The following is a 24,232-nucleotide window of genomic DNA, read 5'->3' on the forward strand; positions in this document are numbered from 1 at the left end:
GAAACTGTTTAAAGTAATATGGGTGTCAAAACATACAAAGATCCACACAAGATTCCAAGAAAAGAAGTGGCCATTTAGTAAAGCTTCAGTACAGCCATAAAAAGTTTGTTTTAAAAGTACTTATCCTGTCAACTTCATGTTTAATACAATGCATTTGATCATACTGCCTCCATTATCTGCTCTTATATCCCCATCCTTGTTTGAGTTTTTTAAAGAAGATGGAAATATCAGAGAATTTCATGCAAGAGAAGTAATAGTATAACAGTTAGAATCCAAGCATTTAAAATTCATACCTAAACCTATCATTCTGAGATAAACCTGAGAACTGCAGACTCTTACATCTCCTCGCCTATCGACTTTCTTGTATATGTGTAAGAAGCAGCTCACACACATTTCAAAACCCCACTTCCGATTTTCTACTCATACCCAGTATACTCCTTCAGCCTAGGGTGTTTATGCAAAAGTCAAACAGTATATAACTCATTTGTCCGATTTCTATGGCTCCAAGGGGATTGCACAGCACACATCATCTCAGACTCTGGCTGGCTCCACTATGGCTGTAGCCATCCTTGCTGTTCATCCATGTTGTAGGCATCCCCAAAACTCTGGGGTTCTGCAATTGGGTTACATCTTCACCCTCAGCTTCTCCTAGACCCCTGCCACATTGTGCCAAGCCTCATCTCTTCTCCACGGCACCCTTCAATCCTGGGCTTCTACTGCAACTGAGGCTGCACCTTCAATGATGGCCTCTCCTGTCCTCTCTTCAGGAACTCCAGCCCTACCACACAGTGCCAAACCTCAACTGCTCCGCTTGACTCCTTCATGACTTCAAAACCAGCACCACCTGTGTTACTCTACAGGTTACCTGCCAGCATGAGATACAGTCACTAGACCACAGCTTCGGTATCCTGACCCTGAGGAAATATTCCAATTTATGATCTTCAATGATGCTAGTTTTTTCTTAGTCAGCAAAAGTTCTCAGCTCCATATGACCAGGGTAAAATGTTCCAATAAAGCAAAGGTTTCACTTTAGTTGTTCTTAATTCAAAATATCACACAAAAGACACTGACAGAATGTGTGCTTCCCTCTAAAACATCACACGCAGTGCCTTCATTGTCTACCTCTCTTTCACCCTTGTTATCTTCTAAGCACCCACAGAACAGACCACTGAGCTCAAAGTCCAAATGCCACAGCAACCCTCCCAAAACTCAAGGTCAGGAATGTCAGAGTAAATCCTTTGATGTGCTACCAATTTCTTACTGGGCTTTGCTATTGCTCTGATAAAACATCCTGGTTAAAAGCAGCTTGGGGAGGAATGGTTTTGTTTCATTATAGCTTGTAGTTCACCATCCAGGTAAGTCAGGGCAAGAACTCGGGACGGGAACCTGGGGTAGGAACTGACCAAGACCATGGGTGAGTGGTGCTTGCTGACTCGCTCTTCACTGCTTGCACAAACTGCTCTCTTACACAATCCAGGACCACAGGAGGATGACCTAAACTTCTGACCCTCTGCTGCCATGTTTGCTGGTTACGAGCATGTGCCAACATTCTGTGTTTGTGAGGTTCTAGGGCTTGATCCCAGAGTCTAAGGTATGGAAGGTATGTGGGAACTGCATCCCACACCTCTAATTTGGTGTTTGAACAGAGGGCAGTGTTTGAGGGAAAGAACCCCCTCTTGCACACATACACATAAAAACATATACAGATACTCCATTCTGCTCTAGGACCAAAAACCAAATTGCTTTGCTAAAAATAGCATCAGCTTGGCTGAATTCCCACAATAGGTCCAGAAACAGTGTAAATATGCTCACACCCAGCCTCATTTATGTGTTAACCCAGGAATCTAGACACGTACTTACTCACATGCCATTTCACAAATGATGGGAGATGTCATTCTGTAAATATGTTTCTCATACTGGTTAATGAATAAAGCACTGTTGGCCAATAGGAAAGGAAGATAGGAGGGACTAGGAGACAAGGAGAAAAGAGGAAGTAGTAAGGAGGATCAACATGGAGAGGCTGGGGAGACGAGACGCAGGCCCCATTCCCTGGTAAGATGAAAGCACGTGGAAATATTAGATTAACAGAAATGGTTTAATAATTAAGACAGAGCTAGCAGATAAGAAACTAGTACCTGGCTAACAACATTATATCAAATACACAGTCTCAGTGTGTTATTTGGGGCTGGCGCGTTGGCAGGACTAGACCAGCGGAGGGAAGAAAAACCATACTCCTTATACACAAACACAAAACTGAAGCTTGCTCACATTAACCAGAACTCAAGGTCAAGTGTTCTGAATTAAAGAAAGAATTAGTTAATTATTAGTTGTTTTTCCCAGGGAGAATACTCCTAGTTTGTACTGTGTCACTTAATTGTGGAGGACAAGCATTGACCAAGAGTGCTGTGCTAACTTGCACACAGATCACAGCCTGACAGGCTGTCAGCATCATGGCAGAGCATGATACATCTTTAAAATAAAAATTCAATTTGTTTAACAGACTGAGAACAACTTGAATGGTCTGCTTCCTTAATAATGCATGTCCTACAGGTCCATGACAGAGAGTAAATAAATTCAGGGCCTCTTCATGCTAGAAGCAATCTGCTCAACCCTACCCTATGGCCCTCAGAGAAACTTATCTGTTTCATATATGTTGCAGGGCTCACTGACATAAAGTCACTTACAACTGAGTAGAATCTAAGCAACAGTATTGTTTTCTCTCATTGCTAATTCCTGAATAGGGATTTATCAATTTTATTAAGCTTATCCGAGAGATTACATTTTGTTTCTCTTATTTGCTCTATTGTACAGTTTTAATTTTGATGTTTCTACATAGTTATTTGCTTTCTCTAAGTTTATAATATAGATTCTTATACCAATAATATATTTTCTTTTCTTTTGTGTGTATGTTTAGTTGTTTATAATAGTTTTAATGATAATATTTTTATTTAAATTTGAAACAAGTTTGTTTTACATATCAATCCCAGTTCCCTCACCCTTTCCTCCTCCCCTATGTCCCTCCCAGCCCCCATCCCACCCCCTTTCTGCTCCCCAGGGAGGGTGAGGCCTTCCATGGGGAATCTTCAAAGTCTGTCATATCATTTGAAGCAGGGCCTAGGCCCTCCCCCATGTGTCTAGGCTGAGAGAGCATCTCTCTATATGGAACGGGCTCCCAAAGTCCATTCATACACTAGGGATAAATACTGATCCACTACCAGAGGTCCCATAGACTGCCCAGTCATCCTAACTAACACCCACATTGAGGGAGTCTGGTTTTCCAGATATCAGACTGGGGTCCACGAGCTCCCCCTTGTTCAAGTCAGCAGTTTTTGTGGGTTTCTCCAGACTCCAATATATTTTCTAATATAGGTGCATTAGTTTATGGGCTTGTAAACAACTGTAGAATAGGCTCCTGAAATAATTTTCATTCTGAAATATAAAAATTTTACTGTGATTGTATTTGTACACATGTGCGTATACACTTGTGTGTGTATGTGTGTGTATACACAATGTGTGTACACATACACATCATGGCATAGGTGTGGAAAGCAGAGGACAATTTGTAGGAATCTATTTTCTCCTTTCACTTGAGTCCCAGGGATGAAACATCGGTACTGAAGCTTAATGACAAGTGCCTTTATCTGTCTAGCCCTTTAGCTGGGCCACGTTTTTGTTTGGATTTTATTTTTTTAATGGCAAGAAAGTTTTCCAACATTTATTATTTCACCATGGTGAGAACCATCCTTACATGGATAGCTACATTAATACTTTCATCAAAGTTGGGGGAATCATAACCTAAAACCCAATAATCTTTTCCTGAAGATATTTACAGGAACATTCTCATTTAGAAAGAACATAGTTTGCTTCCATTCAGCAATATGGAGCCATTGTTTTCTTCATTATCCCACAAATGTCCACTTAGTAAAAATGGCCACTCGGAATGACTGACAAGTTCTCACATCTGTGCTGCCCTGAGAGCAGTATCCTAGGTGGAATAATATGAAATAGAAAACACAGAATATGCCTGAAGTAATTTAAGTAAAAAATCACACACACACACACAAAGAATCTGAATCTAAATTGATTCTGGTAATATCAAATGACAGAACTTTCAGTCAAAATAGCAGAGGTACCACCACTGAAATCTAGGAGTCAAAGGTGAGCATTGTTAATAAATGGTGACAATCTAGAGGACAAGAGTCTTTCTTCTATTGCAACTGAATTATTGAGAGGTGCCCAAGTCATCACTAACCTAGTAAAACAAAAAGAAAAAACTTTGGTCAAAGCCTTTTGGATTTATGTACTTCAGGTTTTCAAAACCTGTGCTAAGCTTGCCTTATAGAATGGAGCTAATATTCCATTCACAAAGACAGAAAGGCCTCATTCAGTTTTCCTCAAAGGTCCTGTCTGCAAATGCTCCCTCTGTATTCACTCCACCTTTCACTATGGACAGGGCCTAGGCTGGTGGACACAACAGGAGGTAACAGTTTAAGAAAAAGTAAGACTCACAATTTCAAATATTTAAAATCTGAATGCAGTATTTACTCTTGTAGATCCTAGGTCAGCTACCATTATCATCCTAAAATCAAGAATTTAAGTGTGATGGGACTCTGCCCTAAGGTACCAGGCACAGCAGCCTAACACACCACTGTTCTCCTCAAAGTTACTCCTAAACCAAAATTGCAACAAACAAAATGTTATAAATCAAGGTACTGCCCTGTGACATAACATCATAAAGCAACTGAAACTGCAATTTACAGGAAAATTTCATTAGCTTGAAAAATAATATACTATCATGTGATGAAAGTAAAAAATGTCACACAAGACTCCCCACCCCCAAACACACTAACACTGCAATCCTGACTTTGCAGGACAGTGCCATTGGCGACACAGAAGAGCCCCAGAGCTTGGTGAGCAGGTGACGCCACACACACTGCAGGCATACTCTTTTCTCTCTTTCTTGCCCAGCAATATTTACCTTTAAAAATGTTTTTTTTTTTTTTTCCCTGAACAAATACATTCACCTAAGTTCATTTTGTTCTGGTGTTGGTTAGTCAGTTAAATATAAGAGAATATATTTAAAATACTGAGAAAATCCTGTCAAGTCAACTAGACTTCAGATTCTGATAAATCATATGCGATTTTTCAAAAGCCTTGAATAAGGAGAATATAATAATAATAATAGTAATAGTAATGATAATAATAATAATAATAATGGTAATGATACTAGAGTCTGGTCTTTTGAACCGTTTTCTGTTGCTATTGGGGAACAGTTATACTATGAACCACAGAGAAAACTTCTGCTCCTTCAATTAGATCTTGGGTCATGAAAACAAGAAAGAGCACATATAAAAAAGGAAAAAGGAGAAGGAAACATGCAGCACAGAACTTTCTGATGAAGATTTGCAATAACTTTCAGCCATCGTGGAAATAGTAGAAATGCTCATGATCAATAACACTGAGTTAGGTGTTAACTGTTGTGTTAAGGTATGGTTGATACTACACATTAGCATACCAGCAACTCAAGTCTACAGACTCACAGAATTCTGTTGCTGCAGCTTGAGATCATTCAGAAACTGTGGTCAGAAAATAGTAGTACTCACCACACCCCATAAAAGATTCCTTTCAAACAACAGCCAGCAGCACTTGTTTCTCTTCTAATCAATTTCTTTCTTGCCTCTTGAGGAAAGGGCATTGGAGGCAAATTTTTTATCAGTCTTTAGTTAGATAGCAGGCATGTATCTTCTGTTAGACATGACAAAAAATAAATAACAGGAACTACAGAGTTGTTTCATAACGGTCATAGTTGTGAGAGTTGTGAGGACACCCCAAAGAAGGACACAATATATTTCAAAACCCCCAGAAAGTATTTCAACATGTGGTCAGAGGGGGAGAACACTGTGGGTGGGATAGGAAGGGTGACTCTGGCTAGCAGCATGTGATTTAACTATAGCAAGTCATTAGGTTTATAACAAGCTACCCTTTAAAAAGAAGTCTTGGGCTGGGGTTGCAGCTCTGTGGCACCAATCTTACTTAGAAAGTACAAGATTCTAGGTTTGATCTAGCAATACACGTGCACATGAACACACACACACACAGAGAGAGAGAGAGAGAGAGAGAGAGAGCGCTCTCAAAGAACATTAGAATCTTCACAGCCACTGGAAAGAACTGAGAAATAGAATAATTAATTCAGAGCAATATAACTATGTTCCCCAAAGAAAATGGATCTTTCAGGACTTTCTCAGAAACAAGTATACAGATCACACTGCAACATAAGTAATTGTTTGCTAAGACCCATAAAGATTTTAACTAAAGATGCTACTCCTGTTCTGTGTAAAGATTACTATTACTGGTTAAAATCAATCATTATAATACAGGCTTCTTAAAATACCCAAAGAGTAACCAATCACATGTCTATTGTAATTTTACACAGCAATGTAACCCTAATTTTCTTTCTTTGTAATGTTTTGATTCAGATCAGTTTTATATTCCTTTTAACAAATTATTGCATTTCTGGAAGAGAATTGAGATAAAAATGATGCACTACCTTCAAATACTTGAGGGATTTTGATAAGTTCAGCAAAATAAACCCTTAAAATATCTTATGAACCAGCATGTGGTAACATAGAAAGGACCAACTGGAGAAATACCCCTGAAAATCAGTTGGGGGCTTTTAGAAATTCCTCTGTTGTGTTAAGATGTGGGAGTTAAAATCAGGGAGTTCACTGCAACTGTCAATGACACATATGAATAGAGAGTTTAAACGGTGTATTTACTGTTACTGTGTATATGTATTAATGTGTGTGGGGTATAGTGGGCATGTGTAGTGGTCAGGAGAAAATTTCGTGGAGCTGGTCCTATGCTTCTGTCTTTACCTGGGCTACAGGAATAGAGTCAGGTTGGTAGGCTCATGCTACTCCACTTAGTCACTTTTCTTTAGCATCCCCGAGTCTAGTGTAATATTTCTAAGAGGTAGTGATTTTGAAAGCTAGTAATGTACCTGTGATGATCATGTGAACATTGTCAAAATTATGAGCTTTACAAGTTGATCTCTGTAAAGTGAAAAGTTCATATAGTATGTCCACCTCAGAGTCTGATGCTTTCCAAACTTTACCCTCTCAAGCCCTCAAGCTCATCCATATTAAAGTGATTGCTGGGGTATAGGAAGTACTGACAATGTGCTCAGGCATGTGTCTATGAGGAGTCAGCACTTTTGGATCCCTCTTGGTAGCTCTGAAGAAACTTTTGGTAGCAGGAAAATTTAAAATGACCACATGCCAGTGTACAGTGGCTGAACTGAAAGGTCTTGCTTTGCTGTTATATCTCACAGTGGAGGATCTTAATGATTATGTTGGCCCTTGGTTGGTTGGTTGACTGGTTGGTTTGGGTTGGTTGATTGGTTGACTGGTTGGTTTGGGTTGGTTGGTTGGTTGGTTGACTGGTTGGTTGATTAGTTGGTTTAGGTTGGTTGGTTGGTTTGGCTTGGTTGTTTGGTTAGTTTGTGGCTGGTTGATGATTGGTTGGTTGGTTCGTTGGTTGAAGATAGGGTCTCACTTTGAAACCCTGGCTACCCTGAACTTGGCTGCTTGCCTCAGCTTCTAGAGTGCTGGGATTAAAGGCATGTGTTGCCATGGCCCTTGTTTTTTGGGTTTTGTTTTGTTCCCTCCTTTTCAATGTTTCAGCAGTATGGAAAACAAAAAGAAAGAATGAGTAAATATTTTAAATATCTCATAATGGTTTAAAGTGTGCAACTTTATAGTAAACAAAATCCTACATTGTAGCCAGGTAGTGGTGGCATACACCTTTAATCCCCACACTCAGGAGGCAGAAGCAGGTGGATCTAGGTAGAGCTCTGTGAACTCAAGGTTTGCCTGGTCTACAGAGTGAGTTCCAGGACAGCCAGAGCTACAAAAAGAAACCCCATCTCAAAAAACAAAAACAAAAACAAAAAAAAAAAACTTACATTGTAGATGTTTTACAAATCTTTACTACTGACTGTACCTTTTCCTTGTCCAGGTACTATGTGGATACAGCGGAGGGAAAATGTTGCCCTGGATAAAATCCCTCATGAATTTGTGCTAGTTTCTACATTCAAGGTTTACAGCTTGCCATATCAGACATCATAAAACCAGATATAACTCTAAACAAAGTAATTTGGACCAATTTAATCACATATTTTTAAATTTCACAATGGTTTTAGGACCCAAAATTTCAAATTTGTTCAATGCTACAATTAGTAACCCCCAAAGTTAGGAGAGTAAATACAAAACTTCATGGAAGGAGAAAAGCAGAAGTGAAGTGCCCCATAACCAATGTCCTCACACGGTGAACACTGACATCAGTTACAGCTGCAGAAGTTGACTCTTGGGTAACCCTGTAAGAAGTCTCACCACAAGGCTTCATTGTGAGGGGTACGGCCCACCCACAGACAGACAGCCCCTGACCACCACAGTGAGGGGCACAGCCCACCCACCCACCCACAGACAGCTCCTGATAGGATACTCCTGGTTCTGTTTTTCTTGCTATTCTTGCTGTTTGTGACTCACAAACTACCTTCTACATCATATGGTCCTCTTCATACCTTAATTCCTCAGAACTGTCTATTTAATCTCCTTGTAAATTTTAAGTTATACACCCATCCCAGGAAACAGGAGCATCTTAAACCATCTTGAAACCCAGGATCTACCCAGTGAGTTGTCTTGATCTTAACTAGCTGGTTTGCTATGAGAAAAAGGAGAAGAGAACTGTCACTTCCTCAAGGTCATTTTTACTCAGAAATGGCTTGCACTTCTTCTGTGGTGGTAAGCTACCCCTGGTAGGTCAGTTACTAGCAGAAAGCAACATAAAGCCTAGGGTATTTAAAGCACTCCAAATTGATTTCTTTACCCCTAACATCTGTCTCCTCCTTTTACCTATCTCCTATATATGTTATATTGTGATTTGGAGAAAAACTGTAACTGCTTTGGTAAATAAATAAAAACTTCCTTTTTTTCTAGACATGAAGCAAGTATTTCTGTTCCTTATTAAAATATAGGGTAGCCTTAAATTCCAATAGTTAAAAATATCTTAATTTCATTTTTGATAATTTCATATAAGCATGCAGTATCTTGTGAACATATCCCTCCCATTTCTCTTCCACCTTGCCCCTTTCTACTTACATGTCTTAGTTTTGTGTGTGTGCACATCCTGTGTTCATGGTTATATTAGCCAATCTTATCAAGACAGTGTTTCATAGGATGCTTCCCCCATCGTCAAGCTCCTAAACTCCCTGAATCTTAGAGGGGATGATATTGATGCTCTGTTAGCGTTAAACATTAAACTCTCATTCATTCTCAACACTTTGACCAGTTTTGAGTCTCTGTATTAACTCTTGCCCACTATAAAAGGCAATACTTTTAAAAATACATGCTAAGTACATTTATTTCCTTTAATTTTACTGGAAAAGGCCATTGCTTCTTGGCTTATAAATTCTAGGCAGTTCATTTAAAACTGTGTGAGTACCAACACACGAGTTACCTGTCATTGCAAAGAGGGTTTGTAACAGTAAATAGGTGTAGTTTTTATGGTGACTGGACTGCTCTGCCTCTGGGATATATAATAAGGAACATTTGAAATACAGCTTATGTGACTAAAGAACTGAAGTAAACATTACTTTATTTAATTGAGATTTAACATTTTGAATCACCTGGTCAGTGGTGGCACACGCCTTTAATCCCACCACATGGTAGGCAGGAGGCTGAGGCAGGGGATCTCAGTGAGTTTGAGGGCAGCCTGGTCTACAGAGTGAGTTCCAGAATAGCCAGAGCTATTACACAGAGAAACCTTAACAAAAACAAAATTTGAATCAGCACCTGACTAGTGAACAAGAATGACTTCTCCAATGACAAAATCTGTCTTTTTTCTTTAACCTTTTAATTTGAAATACTTAACAGACTGGAAGGATACTAGAGAAACAGTTTGGAGAGATTCATTCTGTTTTCTCTTACGATCATATCTTGTACAACTAAAGTACAACATCAATATCAAAACTAGCTGCTGGCATAGGTACAAATGTACTTAGTTCTAGGCCAGTCTATTACTGGTGTAGATTTTTAGCCAACATGATGAGCATGCAGAGTGATACCACTTCCACAAAGAGCCCCTCTTGACTCCACTTGGGCCAGCACCCTTCTTCCTTCTTACCTTCTCTGACTCCTAGCAATCAATCACTAATCTGTTGTCCATCCCTGTCATTTCTTCATTTACAGTGCTACATAATTGGAATCATATATGGACTTTGAGAATGCCTTTCTTTCCACATTTAGCATCCTACCTTTGATAATTATTGGTGGTGGGAGTGGAACAGCACAAGACTGCCATGTGTGACTGTGCTACCAGTGACTTAACCATCCACATTCTATTGAAGATGACTGCCCACAGTCTTTGCCCATTCACACATGTGTGATTTCATATTTGTATTTGTCCAGTTTGATTTTACTTGCCACCCCTTTGACTGAAATAATGTCTTTATGCTGTCTGACCATTTCCCTTTCATTTAATACTTTTATTTGAGTGCTGGGGAATAACACAAATGCTGAATATGCTGAGAATGAACTCTTTCATTAAGCCATACAGTCACATGCAAATTCAGATGATTCAACTTATATGCTTTTGATATTTCAGTTTAAGGACTTTTTTTCTAAACCACAGGTTAAAAAATACTTTTCTATATTTTTTAAGGATTATAGATTAAGCCAGATATGGTGGTATATGCACAGTACATAAAAGGATGGGAGCCTGAATTTGAACCCAGCCTTGGTTATATATCAAATTTCTTTCACTAAAAATGATAACAGTTTTAAGTGTATGATTACATGAAAGATCTCTTTGACCTAACTTTTGTATAAGGTTCATGGAGGAATGTCTGCCCCGTGGCCCAGACATATGCTGTTAAGATTAGCTATGAACACAGCTACAAAGAAACACCACTGCAAAGTTAACTTGTATTAATACAAGAGGAGGCTTGGTGACTTAATTATGTGGTTATTTACTTATTTTGCATCCTGATTGAAGTTTCCCCTGTCCTCCCAATCCCCCCACCTCAGACTCCCTTCTCTCTGCTCTTCTTTGCCCCCCTCCTCCTCCATTTCTATTCAGAAAAGGTCAGGCTTCCCATGGACATCAACAAAACATGGCATATCAAGTTGTAGTAATACTAAATACCTCACCTTGTATTAAGGCTGGGTAAGGCAACCCAGTAGGAGAAATAGGATTCCAAAACCCAGCAAGAGTCAAAGACATCCCCTGCTCCCACTGTTAGGAGTCCCCCAAGAATACCAAGCAATACAATGTAACAAATATGTAGAGGACATAGGTCAGTTCCATGCAGGCTGTCTGATTGGGGGTTCAGTCTCTATGATCCCAGGTTAGTTGGTTCTGGGTGTTTTCTAAATCCACACATTGATGGGCACCTGATTTTTGACAAAGAAGCCAAAATTATACAATGGAAAAAAAGAAAGCATCTTCAACAAATAGTGCTCATATTAACTGGGTGTCAGCATGTAGAAGAATGCAAATAAGTGCTCATATTAACTGGGTGTCAGCATGTAGAAGAATGCAAATAAATCCATATGTATTACCCGGCAGAAAACTCAAGTCCAAGTGAGATTAATATAAATATTAAACCTGGAAGAAGAGAAAGTGGGAATAGCTTGGAATGCACTGGCACAGGAGACAACTTCCTGAACAGAGCACCAATAGTATAGGCACTATGACAAACTATTAATAAAGGGGAGTATAAGAGGAGTCAAGATGTAGGTTCTTGAGAGAAGAAGGTCCAGACTCTCTCTCTAGTAAGATAAGTCCATGTGGAAACACTTAGATTAGTAGAAATGGGTTAATATTTAAGACAAAGCTAGCCAATAAGAAACACTAGTAACTGGCTAACAGCTTTATATCTATACAGTGTCTCTGTGTGTTATTTAGGTCTGATGCAGCAGTGGGACCAGGCTGGCGGGGGAAAACTAATAACAAAATGGCACCTGCAACGTGGGTATTAAGAACTTCTACTTAAAACTTAACAAAAGCTTAAGAAAGGATTTTAAAAAACAAAATAACAGAGACAAACAAGTCTTCTTGGTAGCAGCATTTTTCTCAGGTGGGCTCTGTTTTGCTAGAGACAAGCAGACTTGCGCGGTTCCTTTAAGGGAGATTTCCTGATTCGGCATAAGTGGCAAACCCTGCTAACAACTTAATGGTGTGTATGAGAGATGGCAGTGGCAGTGACCACATTTCCAAGCTGACAGCATACTGCATGATGGCAGCATAGATCAAGACAGTGAGCACAGCTTTCAGTGCTGGCAGTAAACTTAACCCCACCATCTTGGATAGACTTTGGCTAAAATAGCTGTGGCTTTTATTCTAGCAATGTTGTAGTTTAGCAGATAAAAGACTCATGACCACAAAAAGATAAAGATTTACACTAAAGACAGATTCAGATTAAGAAAGACCTCTAAAGGTTTACAATGTGTTTTAAAATATATGTAGGCTTGGGAGAGAAAAAGAAACAGGATAAAGTTGTTTTTAAAAATAATAGAAAGAAAGAGAGTAACTGGGTGTGGTGGCACACACTTTTAATTCCAGCACTCAGGAGGCAGAGGCAAGCAGATCTCTGTGATTTCAAAGCGAACCTGGTATACAGAGTTAATTCCAGGACAGCCAAAAGATACACAGAGAAACCCTGTCTCAAAAAATGAAAAAATAGAAGTAGAAGAAAAAGAGTAATAAAAAAGCCATTTTTATGTGTTGTTAGCAGGCATTTAAAATGGCTTAGGGTTTTTATTGACAGTTGGGTACAACTGCTCCTGGCAACACAACCTGAGTCAGAAAGGAAGATGAACATCGAAGAAACTTGTTATGGAGTTTACTCCCAATATGACAAGACTAACCATTTGGGCAAGAAACTGCTGTTGTCTGGACTGTTTGACTTTATGCTGTATAAACTGGACATGTAGGACCCACAGATTGCTGAAACAAGATGGACATTGCTGTAGGGTTCCTGCTTCATGGAAGAGTCTGCCAGACATTCTGCGGGACACAGAGAAAGTGACTGACAAACTGCCAATACAAGTGGACAGTATAAAGTTTCCTGCTTTGCTGAAGAGTCTGCCAGACACACTATGGCCTATGGGCTGAAGATGGAGCATTACAGAAGAACTTCTGGTGACTGACCAGGTAAGTTGTCCCTATTATTCCTAGAGTTTATATATTAAACTTCTGTGGTCTTTGATGGAGTTGAAGACAGAAAGTTATGGTTATAGTTTTACTTAGTTAGAATTAAAGATAAGTTACATATAAAACTTTAAACTCACAAAGATAGGATAGATATTGGAATATTTTCTTTAAATCTAACTAAATGTTAATGGAATAAATATTGTTAACTATAATTCTTGTTTAATAACTGTTTGCTATATATTTTACTATATTAAAGTTCATTCTGTAAATATGTTTCTCTTATTGCTTAATGAATAAAGCACTGTTGGCTAATAGTAAGGCAAGATAGGTGAGACTAGGAGACAAGGAGGATTCTGGGAGATGTAAGAGGAGAGTCAAGATGTAGAAACTTGAGAGACAAAGGTCCCGACCCTCTCTCCAGTAAGATAAGACCACGTGGAAACACTTAGAATAATAGAAATGGGTTAATACTTAAGATGGAGTTAGCCAATAAGAAACACTAGTAACTGGCCAACAGCTTTATATATAATACAGTGTCTCTGTGTGCTATTTGGGGCTGATACAGCTGAGGGACCAGGCTGGTGGGGAAAACTTCCCATAACAGGGAGTTCATGAAACTGAAAAGCTTCTATAAGGCAAAGAACACATCAAAAGGTCAAAATGGGAAAAGAGTTGTACCAACTCCACATCTAATGAGAGCGTATTTCCAATATATATAAAGAAGTCAAGAAACTAGACCTCAAAAAAAAAAAAAAAAAAAAAAAAAAAATAATCCAACTAAACAATGGGGTACAGATTTAAATAGAGAATCAACAGAAAAATGTCAAGTGGCCGAGAAACACTTAAAGAAATGTTCAACATCCTTAGCCATCAGGGAAATGCAAATCAAAATTGCTTTGAGATTCCACCTTACATCTGTCAAAATGGGTAAGAAAACAAAAACAAAAACAAAAACCCATAAGTGATAGGACTGGAAAGATGGCTCAGTGAATAAAAAGCATTGGCTGCTCTTCCAGAGGACCTGGGTTCAATTCCCACCACCCACATGGCAGCTCACACTCACATAGGCATAGATACAGGTAAAACATCAATGCACAAAAAAATAAATCATAAAAAAAAAAAAAAACCCACAAGAGACAGCTCATGCTGGAGAGAATGTGGAGCAAGGGGAACACTCCTCTACTGCTGGTGGGAGAGCAAACTTGTAGAGTAACTTTGGAAATAAAAATGGTTTCTCAGAAAATTGAGAATCAATTAAATTCCAACTATAACACTCTTGGGCATTATCCGCAAAAAGATACTCAATCACAGTACATAGACTCTTACTTGCTCAACTATGTTCATAACAACTTTATTCATAATAGTAAAAACAAAGAAATAACCTAGATGTTCCTCAATTGAAAAATTGATAAAGAGAAATGTGGTACATTTACCCAGTGGAATATTACTTAGCTGTTAAAAACAATGACATCATGAAATTTGCAGGCAAATGGATAGAACTACAAAACTCACCCTGAGTGAGGTAACCCAGACCCAGAAAGACAAACATGGTATGTACTCACTTTTAAGTAGATAGTATCTTTTAAGTAAAGGGTAACCATAATACAATCCACAGCCCCTAGGAGAGTCTAGGTAACAAGGGGGGGCTCAAGGAGGACAGTAGAATCTCTCTAAGAAGTGGAAGTAGAAGAGATGTTGTGGGTAGGCTGGAGGTGGGTGGGGACGGGAACATGAGGGACCAAGTGGGGTGGGGTATGGAGATACCTTGTTTGTACCCTAACAAATAAAGCTTGCCTGAGGATCAGAGGGTGGAGTTAGTCACTAGTTAACCACGGAGGTCTCTACAGGCAAACGGGAAGTGAGATGGCTATGTGAAGAGAGGATATAAGGTGGGAGAAAACAATAGCTCACTCTCTTTTCAGTCTGAGGATTTCATAGAACTATAGTGGCTGCTGCTCTGCTTCTCTGAGCTTTCAGCTTTCACCCCCCAATTATCTGACTCTAGGTTTTTATTATCAAGACCAATTAGAACTCATGCTACAGTGGGGTGGGAGAGAGAACTGAAAGAAACTACTAGAAAGGGGGCATTTCAGGGTCAGGTAGAAACATGGTGCAAGGGAAACCCCCAGAATCTATGAGGATAATCCCAGCTAAGACTCCTAGCAAAAGAAGATATGTAGCCTGAACTGGCCATCTCCTCTGACCAGGGAAAATTCCAGTAGAGTATCTGGGACACCAACCCAGCCACATAACCTTTGACCTCTGGTCTGCCCCGTATAAGGGATGTGCTGGGTTAAGGGTGGCACAGAGACAGTGGGAGTAGTCAACCAATGACTGGTCCAGCCTGAGACCCAGGCCACGAGAATGAGCCCACCCCCAACACTGCCTGGAGTGCCAGCATACACAGGCTGGATGGCCCAGAGTCGTAGGATAGAACTAAACAACTGGAGGGAAAAACTATCAATGTCATGATGCCTAATGATATTCTGCTATTCACACAGAGTGATACCTAGCCTAGTTGTCACCAGAGAGGCTTCATCAGCAACTGATGAAAACAGATGCAGATACCCACAGTCAAACATTAGGCTGAGCTTGGAGAATCCTGCAGAAGAGGGGGAGGAAGGATTGGAGGAGCCAGAGGGGTCAAGATTGTGTGGTTCTTGATCACAACCTTTGTAAGGGATAATATTGTATCACTAGGTCAAAAGTTTAGGTTGAGTGGTTTTATTTTCTTCCTTCCTTCTTTTCTCCCTCCCTCCCTCACTCCCTCCCTTCCTTCTTCCATGGCCATGGGTAAGCCATAGGAAACAATTTATGCAATGGATCGTCTTTTTTTTATTTCAATGCTTTTGTAATTTTTCATGTAGTAATTTTCTGGGGTTTGTTCTGCTTTCTTTATCTGTCTATCCCTCTTCCAACACCAGCTCTGAATCACATAAAAGTCTTGGAACTCGATACAGCAATTCCTTTCACAAACTGTTCTTTTTCAAGGTTGTTATGTAGTTTCTGCACCAGGAGCCCAGCCACAACATGGAAGGCTCTGGGGCCCCATAAAAAGACCTGAAATCTGGATAGCAGGCAGAGAACAAGAACAATCATGCAGTAAAGGCAGATAAAATATCTTCAAGAAAAGCAGAGAGATTTCCCAGTTCTAGAGAAAGAAATGTCTATACAGGTGCAAAAGGTCTACAGAACACCAACTAGACGGAACCAGAAAAGGAACTCCCTATAACATATGTAAATTAAAAGATTAAAAATACAGAATAAAGAGTAATAAAAGCTGCAAGTAAAAAAACATCATTTATTAATGGATCTGATTATTTGGCAGAAACTTTTAAAGCTGGAAGCCAGTTCAAAAAGATTGCAACTCTCCACCCAGACTACTATGTTCAGCAAGGACATGGACTGGAAAGTTGGCCCAATGGTTAAGAGCATTTGATGCTCTAATTCCCAGCACCAAAATGGTGAATCAAGACCATCTGTAAACTCAGCTCAATATATGTCCTCTTCTGACCAATGCAGGTACCAGGCATGCATGTGGTACACATGCAGGCAAAACACTCAGATGTATAAAATAAATCTAAAGAAACTGGTTTTTTTGTTTTTGTTTTTGTTTTCTTGTTTTTTCAAGACAGGGTTCTCTGTGTAGCTCTGGCTGCCCTAGCATTTGTTCTCTAGACTAGGCTGACCTTGAGCTCACAAAGATCCACCTGCCTCTGCCTCCTGGGTCCTGGGATCAAAGGCATGTGCCACCAACACCTGGCCTGAAATGTGTTTTTAAAAGATGAAATGCATTAGAAGTAATATCAGACTCTTAAAATAATAAATAAAATTAAAGGAGAAACAAAGAATTTATGACCACTTAGCCATCACTAAAGATTGTCTTCAAAAGAAAGATAAAACACTCAAAAGGTCACAGGAATTCATAAAAAGGCTAAAATGAAGATGGAATTGAAACACTAATATCCCAACCAGAAGACTAGGGGAAGCCTTACCTGTAAGTCAAGTGAGACAGCCTGTCAGGATCCAAAGATACAGTAGAGAATTAGACAAAATATGCAAAGAAAATGAAAACAAATTTAAAGCTTGGGATAGGCTCCTACAAGAAATATAGACAATTCCAGGTTAATGGCATAGATCAGTTATTTTAAGAAGTCAGAGAAGAAAATGTCCTCCAAACTAAAGAAAGACACCAGTACAGGCACAAGCACACAAAGCCCCAGACAGACAAGACCAAAAAAGAAGCACCTAACACAGATCATGGTTTAAACACTACATATACAGACCTAAAGCACTGAGAGTTTGACAAGAAAAAATACAAGTCACATATAATGGAAAACCCATCATAATAATCCTCATTAGAAACTCAAAAGCCAGGAGAGCCAGGAGCAATGCACTCCAAGTTCTAAGAGTCCACAATGGCCGCCCTAGACTACAGCACCCAGAAAAACTACCTGCCATAGTTGAAGAGAAAAAAAAAAAAAAACTTTCCATGATCTAAACAGCCAAAGGGTGCCATGTCCAACAACAACAACAAAACAAAAACCACATATACAGAATATGAAGCAATACTTCAAATTGAGGAGGAGTAAGCACAGCCAAGAGACTCTAGGAGAAAAACAAAAAACAAAACAAAAACAAAAAACAAAAATAACAAAAGAAGAATGAAGTTATAATTTAATGAAAAACAAATCACAACTGAGAACAAAAGCCAGACTGCACTCTAAATAAACTTTCAACAATAACTTTAATATGAAAGGCCTCACCTCTCCAATCAACAGACAGGGCTAGTTAATGGGTAAAGAAACAAAATCCATCTTTCTGTTGTCTACAAGAAACTCATCTTTAAAGATTGGCACTGCCTTAAAGTGAAAGGATGGGGAAAAATACTCCAAGCAAATGGGTGGCAGTGGTGCATGCCTTTAATCCTAGCACTCAGGAGGCAGAGGTAAGCAGATCTCTGTGGGTTCGAGGCCAACCTGGTTTACAGAATGAGTTCTAGGACAGGCTCCAAAGCAACACAGAGAAATACTATCTGAAAAAAAAAAAAAAAAAAAAAGAATCAAGCAGGCATTGCTATCTTGATATCTGACAAAATAACTTCAAACTAAAACTAATTAATTAGAACATTATCACAATACTGGGGCATCCACCATAAAAAAGAATACTAGTAGAATAGTAAGGTAATCTCAACACCTCACTTTCTCTGCTAGACAGGTGATATGGACAAAAAAATAAACAAAAACTTCAGAAGTACATGGCATCTTATATTAAATGAACCTAACAGATATCTATAGACTATTCCAACAAAACACCAAAGAATACACATTTCACTCAGCAACACATGGACACACATCTAAAATCCACCACATCCTGTGACACAAAGTAAATGTTAACACACGAAGAAAAACTGAAATAATTCCAAGTATATCTGAACTTTATGAAATAAAGCTTAAAACTGACAGCAAACAAAGCTGTGGTAAGTGTGTACACTCGTGGAGATCAAACAAGTCATTAATACATAAGGAGTGGGTCAAAGAAGAAATCAAAGTATTCCTGGAACTAAACAAACATGAAAACATAACAAGCCTCTGATACACATGATAAGCAGTTCTAAGAGCAAAATCCATAGCTCTAAGTGCCTACTTTTAAAAATAAAAATAAACAGAAAGAGCCCAAAGAAATGGCATAATGATTCAGCACTAGAATTTGGCAAAAGAACTAACCAAACCCAAACACAGAAGATGGCAAAAATTAATAAAAATCAAAGCAGGAATTAACAAAACAGAAACAAACAAAAACAAAAGAATATAAATATTTGATGATCTAATCATTTGCTCTCTGAGAAGATAAAGAAGATGAACAGATCCTTGGCCCAACTAACCAAATAAGATAAAAAAGATCCCAATAAAGAGCATCAGAAATGAACAGCGACACAACAGACACCACAAAAATACAGTGTATTATAAGAAAATACCTGTATATTTAAAACCTGTATCTTACTAAGTTGGAAAATCTAAAAGAAACGGATAAATTCCTTGATTCATCCAGACTTCCAAAGTTGAATCAAGAGTCTAACAATGTAAACAGAGCCATAACACGGTAGTAAAAAGTCTGTCAACTTAAAAAATTCCAGGTCTAGATGGATTCCCAGGATAATATTAGCAGACTTTGAAATCAATCCTTCTTAAACTCTTAAAAAATAAAGGGGAGGCAGGGAGGCAAGAGGGAAGATGGGTTAGTTCACTCCAGGCATTAAGACCTAGCATTAAGAGGGCAGCTCTCTAACACTGGACAATTATCCCTTGGAGCCCTGTTAGGATCCATGTTTTATCAACATTCAGTCCAGAGTTGCAGCAAGCCTTACAATGTTAGTTCCCTGCCCAGCAGTAGTAGTCCGACACAAAAGGTACATTGTGTGTGTGTGTGTGTGTGTGTGTGTGCCCTATATTGCTTTGTTTGAACATTTTTTTATACCTTGCTGGACTTTTGCTTCTACATTATTCTCTAAGTAATATGAATTAAGGAAGTCTCAATAGATCCAAGAATTACAGAATATTAGTTTGTAGTCTCCCCACAAAAGAATAGTTAAATACTCTGCAGAAACATGAGCTTTGAGTCACAATGCTTATACTGCACTTTTCTCTGTCCTCTCTGCCTTTTATCACAGCCATGGCCTCTTGTACCAGCATGGGGAATGTCACAGCCTTTACTCCATCCTTACTTTTTCATGATGTGAAGAACCCTCCTTTTGAATTTGGCCTTGTATATTTCTACCCTGAAAGGTCTTTAGTAAAGATATAAAAATTAACTAAAGTTGTTGGTGACACATGCCTTGAATCCCAGCACTCAGCCTAAGGATACTGGTGGTACCTTCCTTTAATCCAAGCACTCATCAGGCAGAGGCAGGCAGATCTCTGAGCTTGAAGACAGCCTGGTCTACAGAGCCATTGCCAAGACTACACAGAGAAACCCTTTCTGAAAAACCAAACAAGATAAAAATAAACAAACTAAGGCAATTAATTTTTCAAACTATAGTTTCATTCCATTAATGGGTTTGATAACAATGAAGAATTAAGACTGTTAAAGTACACAGAATAAATACATTTACTGCAGATACACAATATACACAGCTTTGTATTAGGCTATGGGTAGAAAGTATCAAAGGCACTGTCTAAACTACAGGAACTGTCTGCTCTGAAACTAAGTGGAAAAACATTGAATATTCTGTTTCTATAGTACTACTGTATAAAAGCCTATTGCCGTGACAAAAAAGAGGAAGACAACTTAAAAAGCTGGGCTATATAAAGTTTTTTCCTCTTGTTTTCATTGTATAGTAAACAAACATCACTAAAATATTCTTAAGAAAAAACAAATGCAGCTATAAGTAAAGAGTCACTAGGGAAAGTACAGGCAGGTACAGGAAGAAAAGCATCTATGCATTCCACTTATTTAATCCACACAGTGCAGAGCAATCACTCCTATGGCATGAATGATGACATTCGGACTGTGGAGTATAGTCATCAGCAAATGTTGACCTGTTGATCTATCTTGAGTCATATAGACTCTATGTTAAGGCTTAAAGGTAATCAAAGACAGAATCTAGAACATCTAGTTGCTAAGCCCTCTCCCCATAGATTACAGCTCATGAAACAGCGTGAACAAAGCTACTGGCATGAAATAGAATCCAAAGAACAAGATTGATCAATAGTTAATCATGAGTTCCTAGGAAAGTCAGCAAGTGTGCGTGTGAGTGTGCGTGTGCATGAATGTGTGTGTGTGTGTGTGTGTGTGTGTGTGTGTGTGTGTGTGTTGCAGGTGCAGGTGAAGGGGTGCATGGATGTGCAGGAATATATGGAACATAGAGGACAACCTCAGGTTTTCCACCATTTTTGTTTGTTTATACTGAGAAAAGATTTCACATGAGCTTTTTTTTTCTTATTCTTTTTTTTTGTCCTGCTGGGCCTGTGGCTCAGGGTGAGCATTGGGCCAGAGTGCAGGTCCACCAACCCCTCCACCTCCATGGAACTTCCTGGGTCTGCTTTGAGCACACTGGACCGACCTATCCACGCAGGACCACCTTCAGGCCACACTCGCCTGATCTTTGGACCCCATCACCTGCCCTCTGACAGAGGAGAGATCTCCAAGAGAGCTAGGATCATCTAGCGTTACAGACATCCAACTCTTGACCCACCTGCACCCACTGGAAGAAGCAATGAAAAGATGGCAATACAAGACAACACACAACAATAGAAAGACCAGTATGACTCCACCAGAATCTAGGGACTCTACACCAAAGCAGATGAAGCAGAAGAGAACAACTTTAAAAAAAATAAAGACAGAGGCCCTCAATGATGATATGAAAAAAAAAAAAAAAAATCCTTAAAGAAATGAAAAAAAAAAAAAAAACAAAGAAAAATTGGAAGAAATAGAAGAAAAGACCAAACAAAAAATGCAACAAATGAACAAATCTCTTGAAGAAAGTAAGGAAAGCCAAGAAAAAACAATCCAACAAAATGAAGGAAACAATTCAAATAGTTCAAGACCTGAAAACTGAAATAGACACAATAAAGAAAACACAAATTGAGGGAATGCTGGAAATAGAAAAACTGGGAAAATGATCAGGAAATAAAGATGCAAGCATAACCAACAAAATACAAGAGATGGAAGAGAGAATCTCAGGCGCTGAAGATAAACTAGAGGAAATAGATTCATCAACCAAAGAAAATCTTAAATCCAAAAAAATCTTTAACACAAAACATCCAGGAAATGTGGGACACCATGAAAAGGCCAAACCTAAGAATAATATGCATAGAAGAAGGTGAAGAAGCCCAGCTCAAAGGTACAGAAAACATATGCAACAAAATCATTGAGGAAAAGTTTCCCAATCTGAAGAAGAATATGCCTATGAAAGTAGAAGAAGCATACCAAACACCAAATAGACTGAAAGAAACAAAAACAAAAAAATGTTCCCTCACCACATAATAAAAACACCTAACATACAGAATAAAGAAAGAATACTAAGGGCAGTAAAGGAAAAAAGGCGAGGTAACATATAAAGGTAGAACTATAAAATTACATCTGACTTCTCCATGGAAACTCTCAAGGCCAGAAGGTCCTGGATAGATGTTCTACAAATACTAAGAGTCCATGGATGCCAGCCCAGGCTACTATACTCAGCAAAACTCTTGGAGAAAACAGGATATTCAATGACAAAACCAGATTTTCACAATGCATATCCACAAATCCAGCCATAGAGAAAGTTCTGGAAGGAAAACTCCAACCCCAAAAATTAAACTACACTCACAAAGACATAGGCAATAGATAATCAAAGATAGACATTACCTCAGGATAAAGGTTGGGAAAAGCTCTTCCAATCAAATGGACCCAAGAAGCAAGCAGGTGTGGCTATCCTAATATCTAACAAGTTAGACTTCAAACCAAAATCAATCAAAAGAGATGAAAAGTCATTTCATATTCATCACAGGAGAAATCCATCAATACAATGTCTTGATTCTGAACATCTATGCCCCAAATACTAAGGCAACCAAATTCGTAAAAGAAACTCTATTAAAATCAAAGCTCATATAAAACCTCACACACGCATAGTGGCAGATTTCAACACCGCTAACCACTAAACAGGACCACCAGTCAGAAACTTAACAAAGAAACAAAAGAACTAACAGAAGTTACGTCCCAATTGGGTTTAACAGACATATATAGAACATTCCATCCAAACGCTAAAGAATATACCTTCTTCTCAGCTCCACATGGAACCATCTCTAAAATCGACCACATACCAGGCAACTCAACAAACCTCAATAGATACAAAAGATATTGGAATAGCCCCCTATATCTTATCAGACCACCATCCTTTAAAATTGGAATTCAACAACACAAATCGCAGAAACCCTACAAACTAATGGAAACTGAACAATGTGTAATTGTACCACACCTGGGTCAAAGAAGAAATACAGAAAGAAATTAAGGACTTCCTAAAATTCAACGAGAATGACGACACAACATACCCGAACTTATGAGACACCTTGAAAGCAGTGCTTATGAGGGAAGTTCATTGCATTAAGTGCCCATATGAAGAAAATGGAGGATAATCACATTAGAGGATTAACAGCACAACTGAAAGCCTTAGAACAAAAAGAAGCAAACTCACCCCGGAGGAGTAGATGCCAAGAAATAATCAATTTGAGGGGTGAAATCAATAAAGTAGAAACCAGGAAAACAATACAAAAAAAATCAATGCAACAAAGAGTTGATTTTTCGAGAATATCAACAAGATAGACAAACCTTTATTCAAATTAACAAAAAAGCAGAGAGAGAACATGCAAATTAACAAAATCAGAAATGAAAAGGGGGACCTAACAACGGACACTGAGGAAAACCAGACAATTTTCAGGTCATACTTTGAAAACCTGTACTCCACAAAATTAGAAATTCAAAGGAAATGGACATATTTCTGGAAAGCTATCATTTACCAAAATTAAACGAAGTACAGATAAATAACTTAAATAGACCTAAAACCCCAAATGAAATAGAAGCAGTCATCAAAAGCCTCCCAACCAAAAAAAGCCCAGGGCCAAATAGCTTCAGTGCTGAATTCTACCAGAAATTCAAAGAACAGCTAATGCCAATAGTCCTCAAATTGTTCCACACAATAGAATCAAAATCGTCATTACCAAACTCTTTTTATGAGGCCACAATTACATTGGTACCCAAGCCACACAAAGACACAACTAAGAAAGAGAACTACAGACCAGTATCCCTTATGAACATTGATTCGAAAATACTCAATAAAATACTGGCAAATCAAATCCAAGAACACATCAGAGAAATTATCCACCATGACCAAGTAGGCTTCATTCCAGGGATGCAGGGATGGTTCAACATATGAAATTCTATCAGTGTGATCCACTACATAAACAAACTGAAAAGGAAAAAACACATGATCATCTCAATAGATGCTGAAGAAGCCTTTGACAAAATTCAACACCCTCTCATGATA

The 24,232-nt window shown here is 38.7% G+C and overlaps 1 protein-coding gene across 2 annotated transcripts in view; it reads right to left on the reverse strand.

Annotated features, from left to right (window-relative positions):
* The window catches only part of Fgd4 (FYVE, RhoGEF and PH domain containing 4), a 204,045-nt gene that overhangs the window by 160,712 nt on the left and 19,101 nt on the right, over nucleotides 1-24,232 (reverse strand). The window contains exon 1 of one of the 2 annotated variants that reach the window (XM_051190983.1): nucleotides 5,604-5,699. The exons of the other annotated variant lie outside the window; for it this stretch is intronic. Coding sequence (XP_051046940.1) covers nucleotides 5,604-5,613 — 10 coding nt within the window. The 5' untranslated portion in view covers nucleotides 5,614-5,699. Of the gene's footprint in view, nucleotides 1-5,603; nucleotides 5,700-24,232 lie in introns of those variants that run through there. 2 annotated transcript variants of the gene reach the window in all.

This window comes from Phodopus roborovskii, unplaced genomic scaffold, assembly GCF_943737965.1.
Source record: "Phodopus roborovskii unplaced genomic scaffold, PHOROB, whole genome shotgun sequence".
Classification (NCBI taxonomy): Eukaryota; Metazoa; Chordata; class Mammalia; order Rodentia; family Cricetidae; genus Phodopus; species Phodopus roborovskii.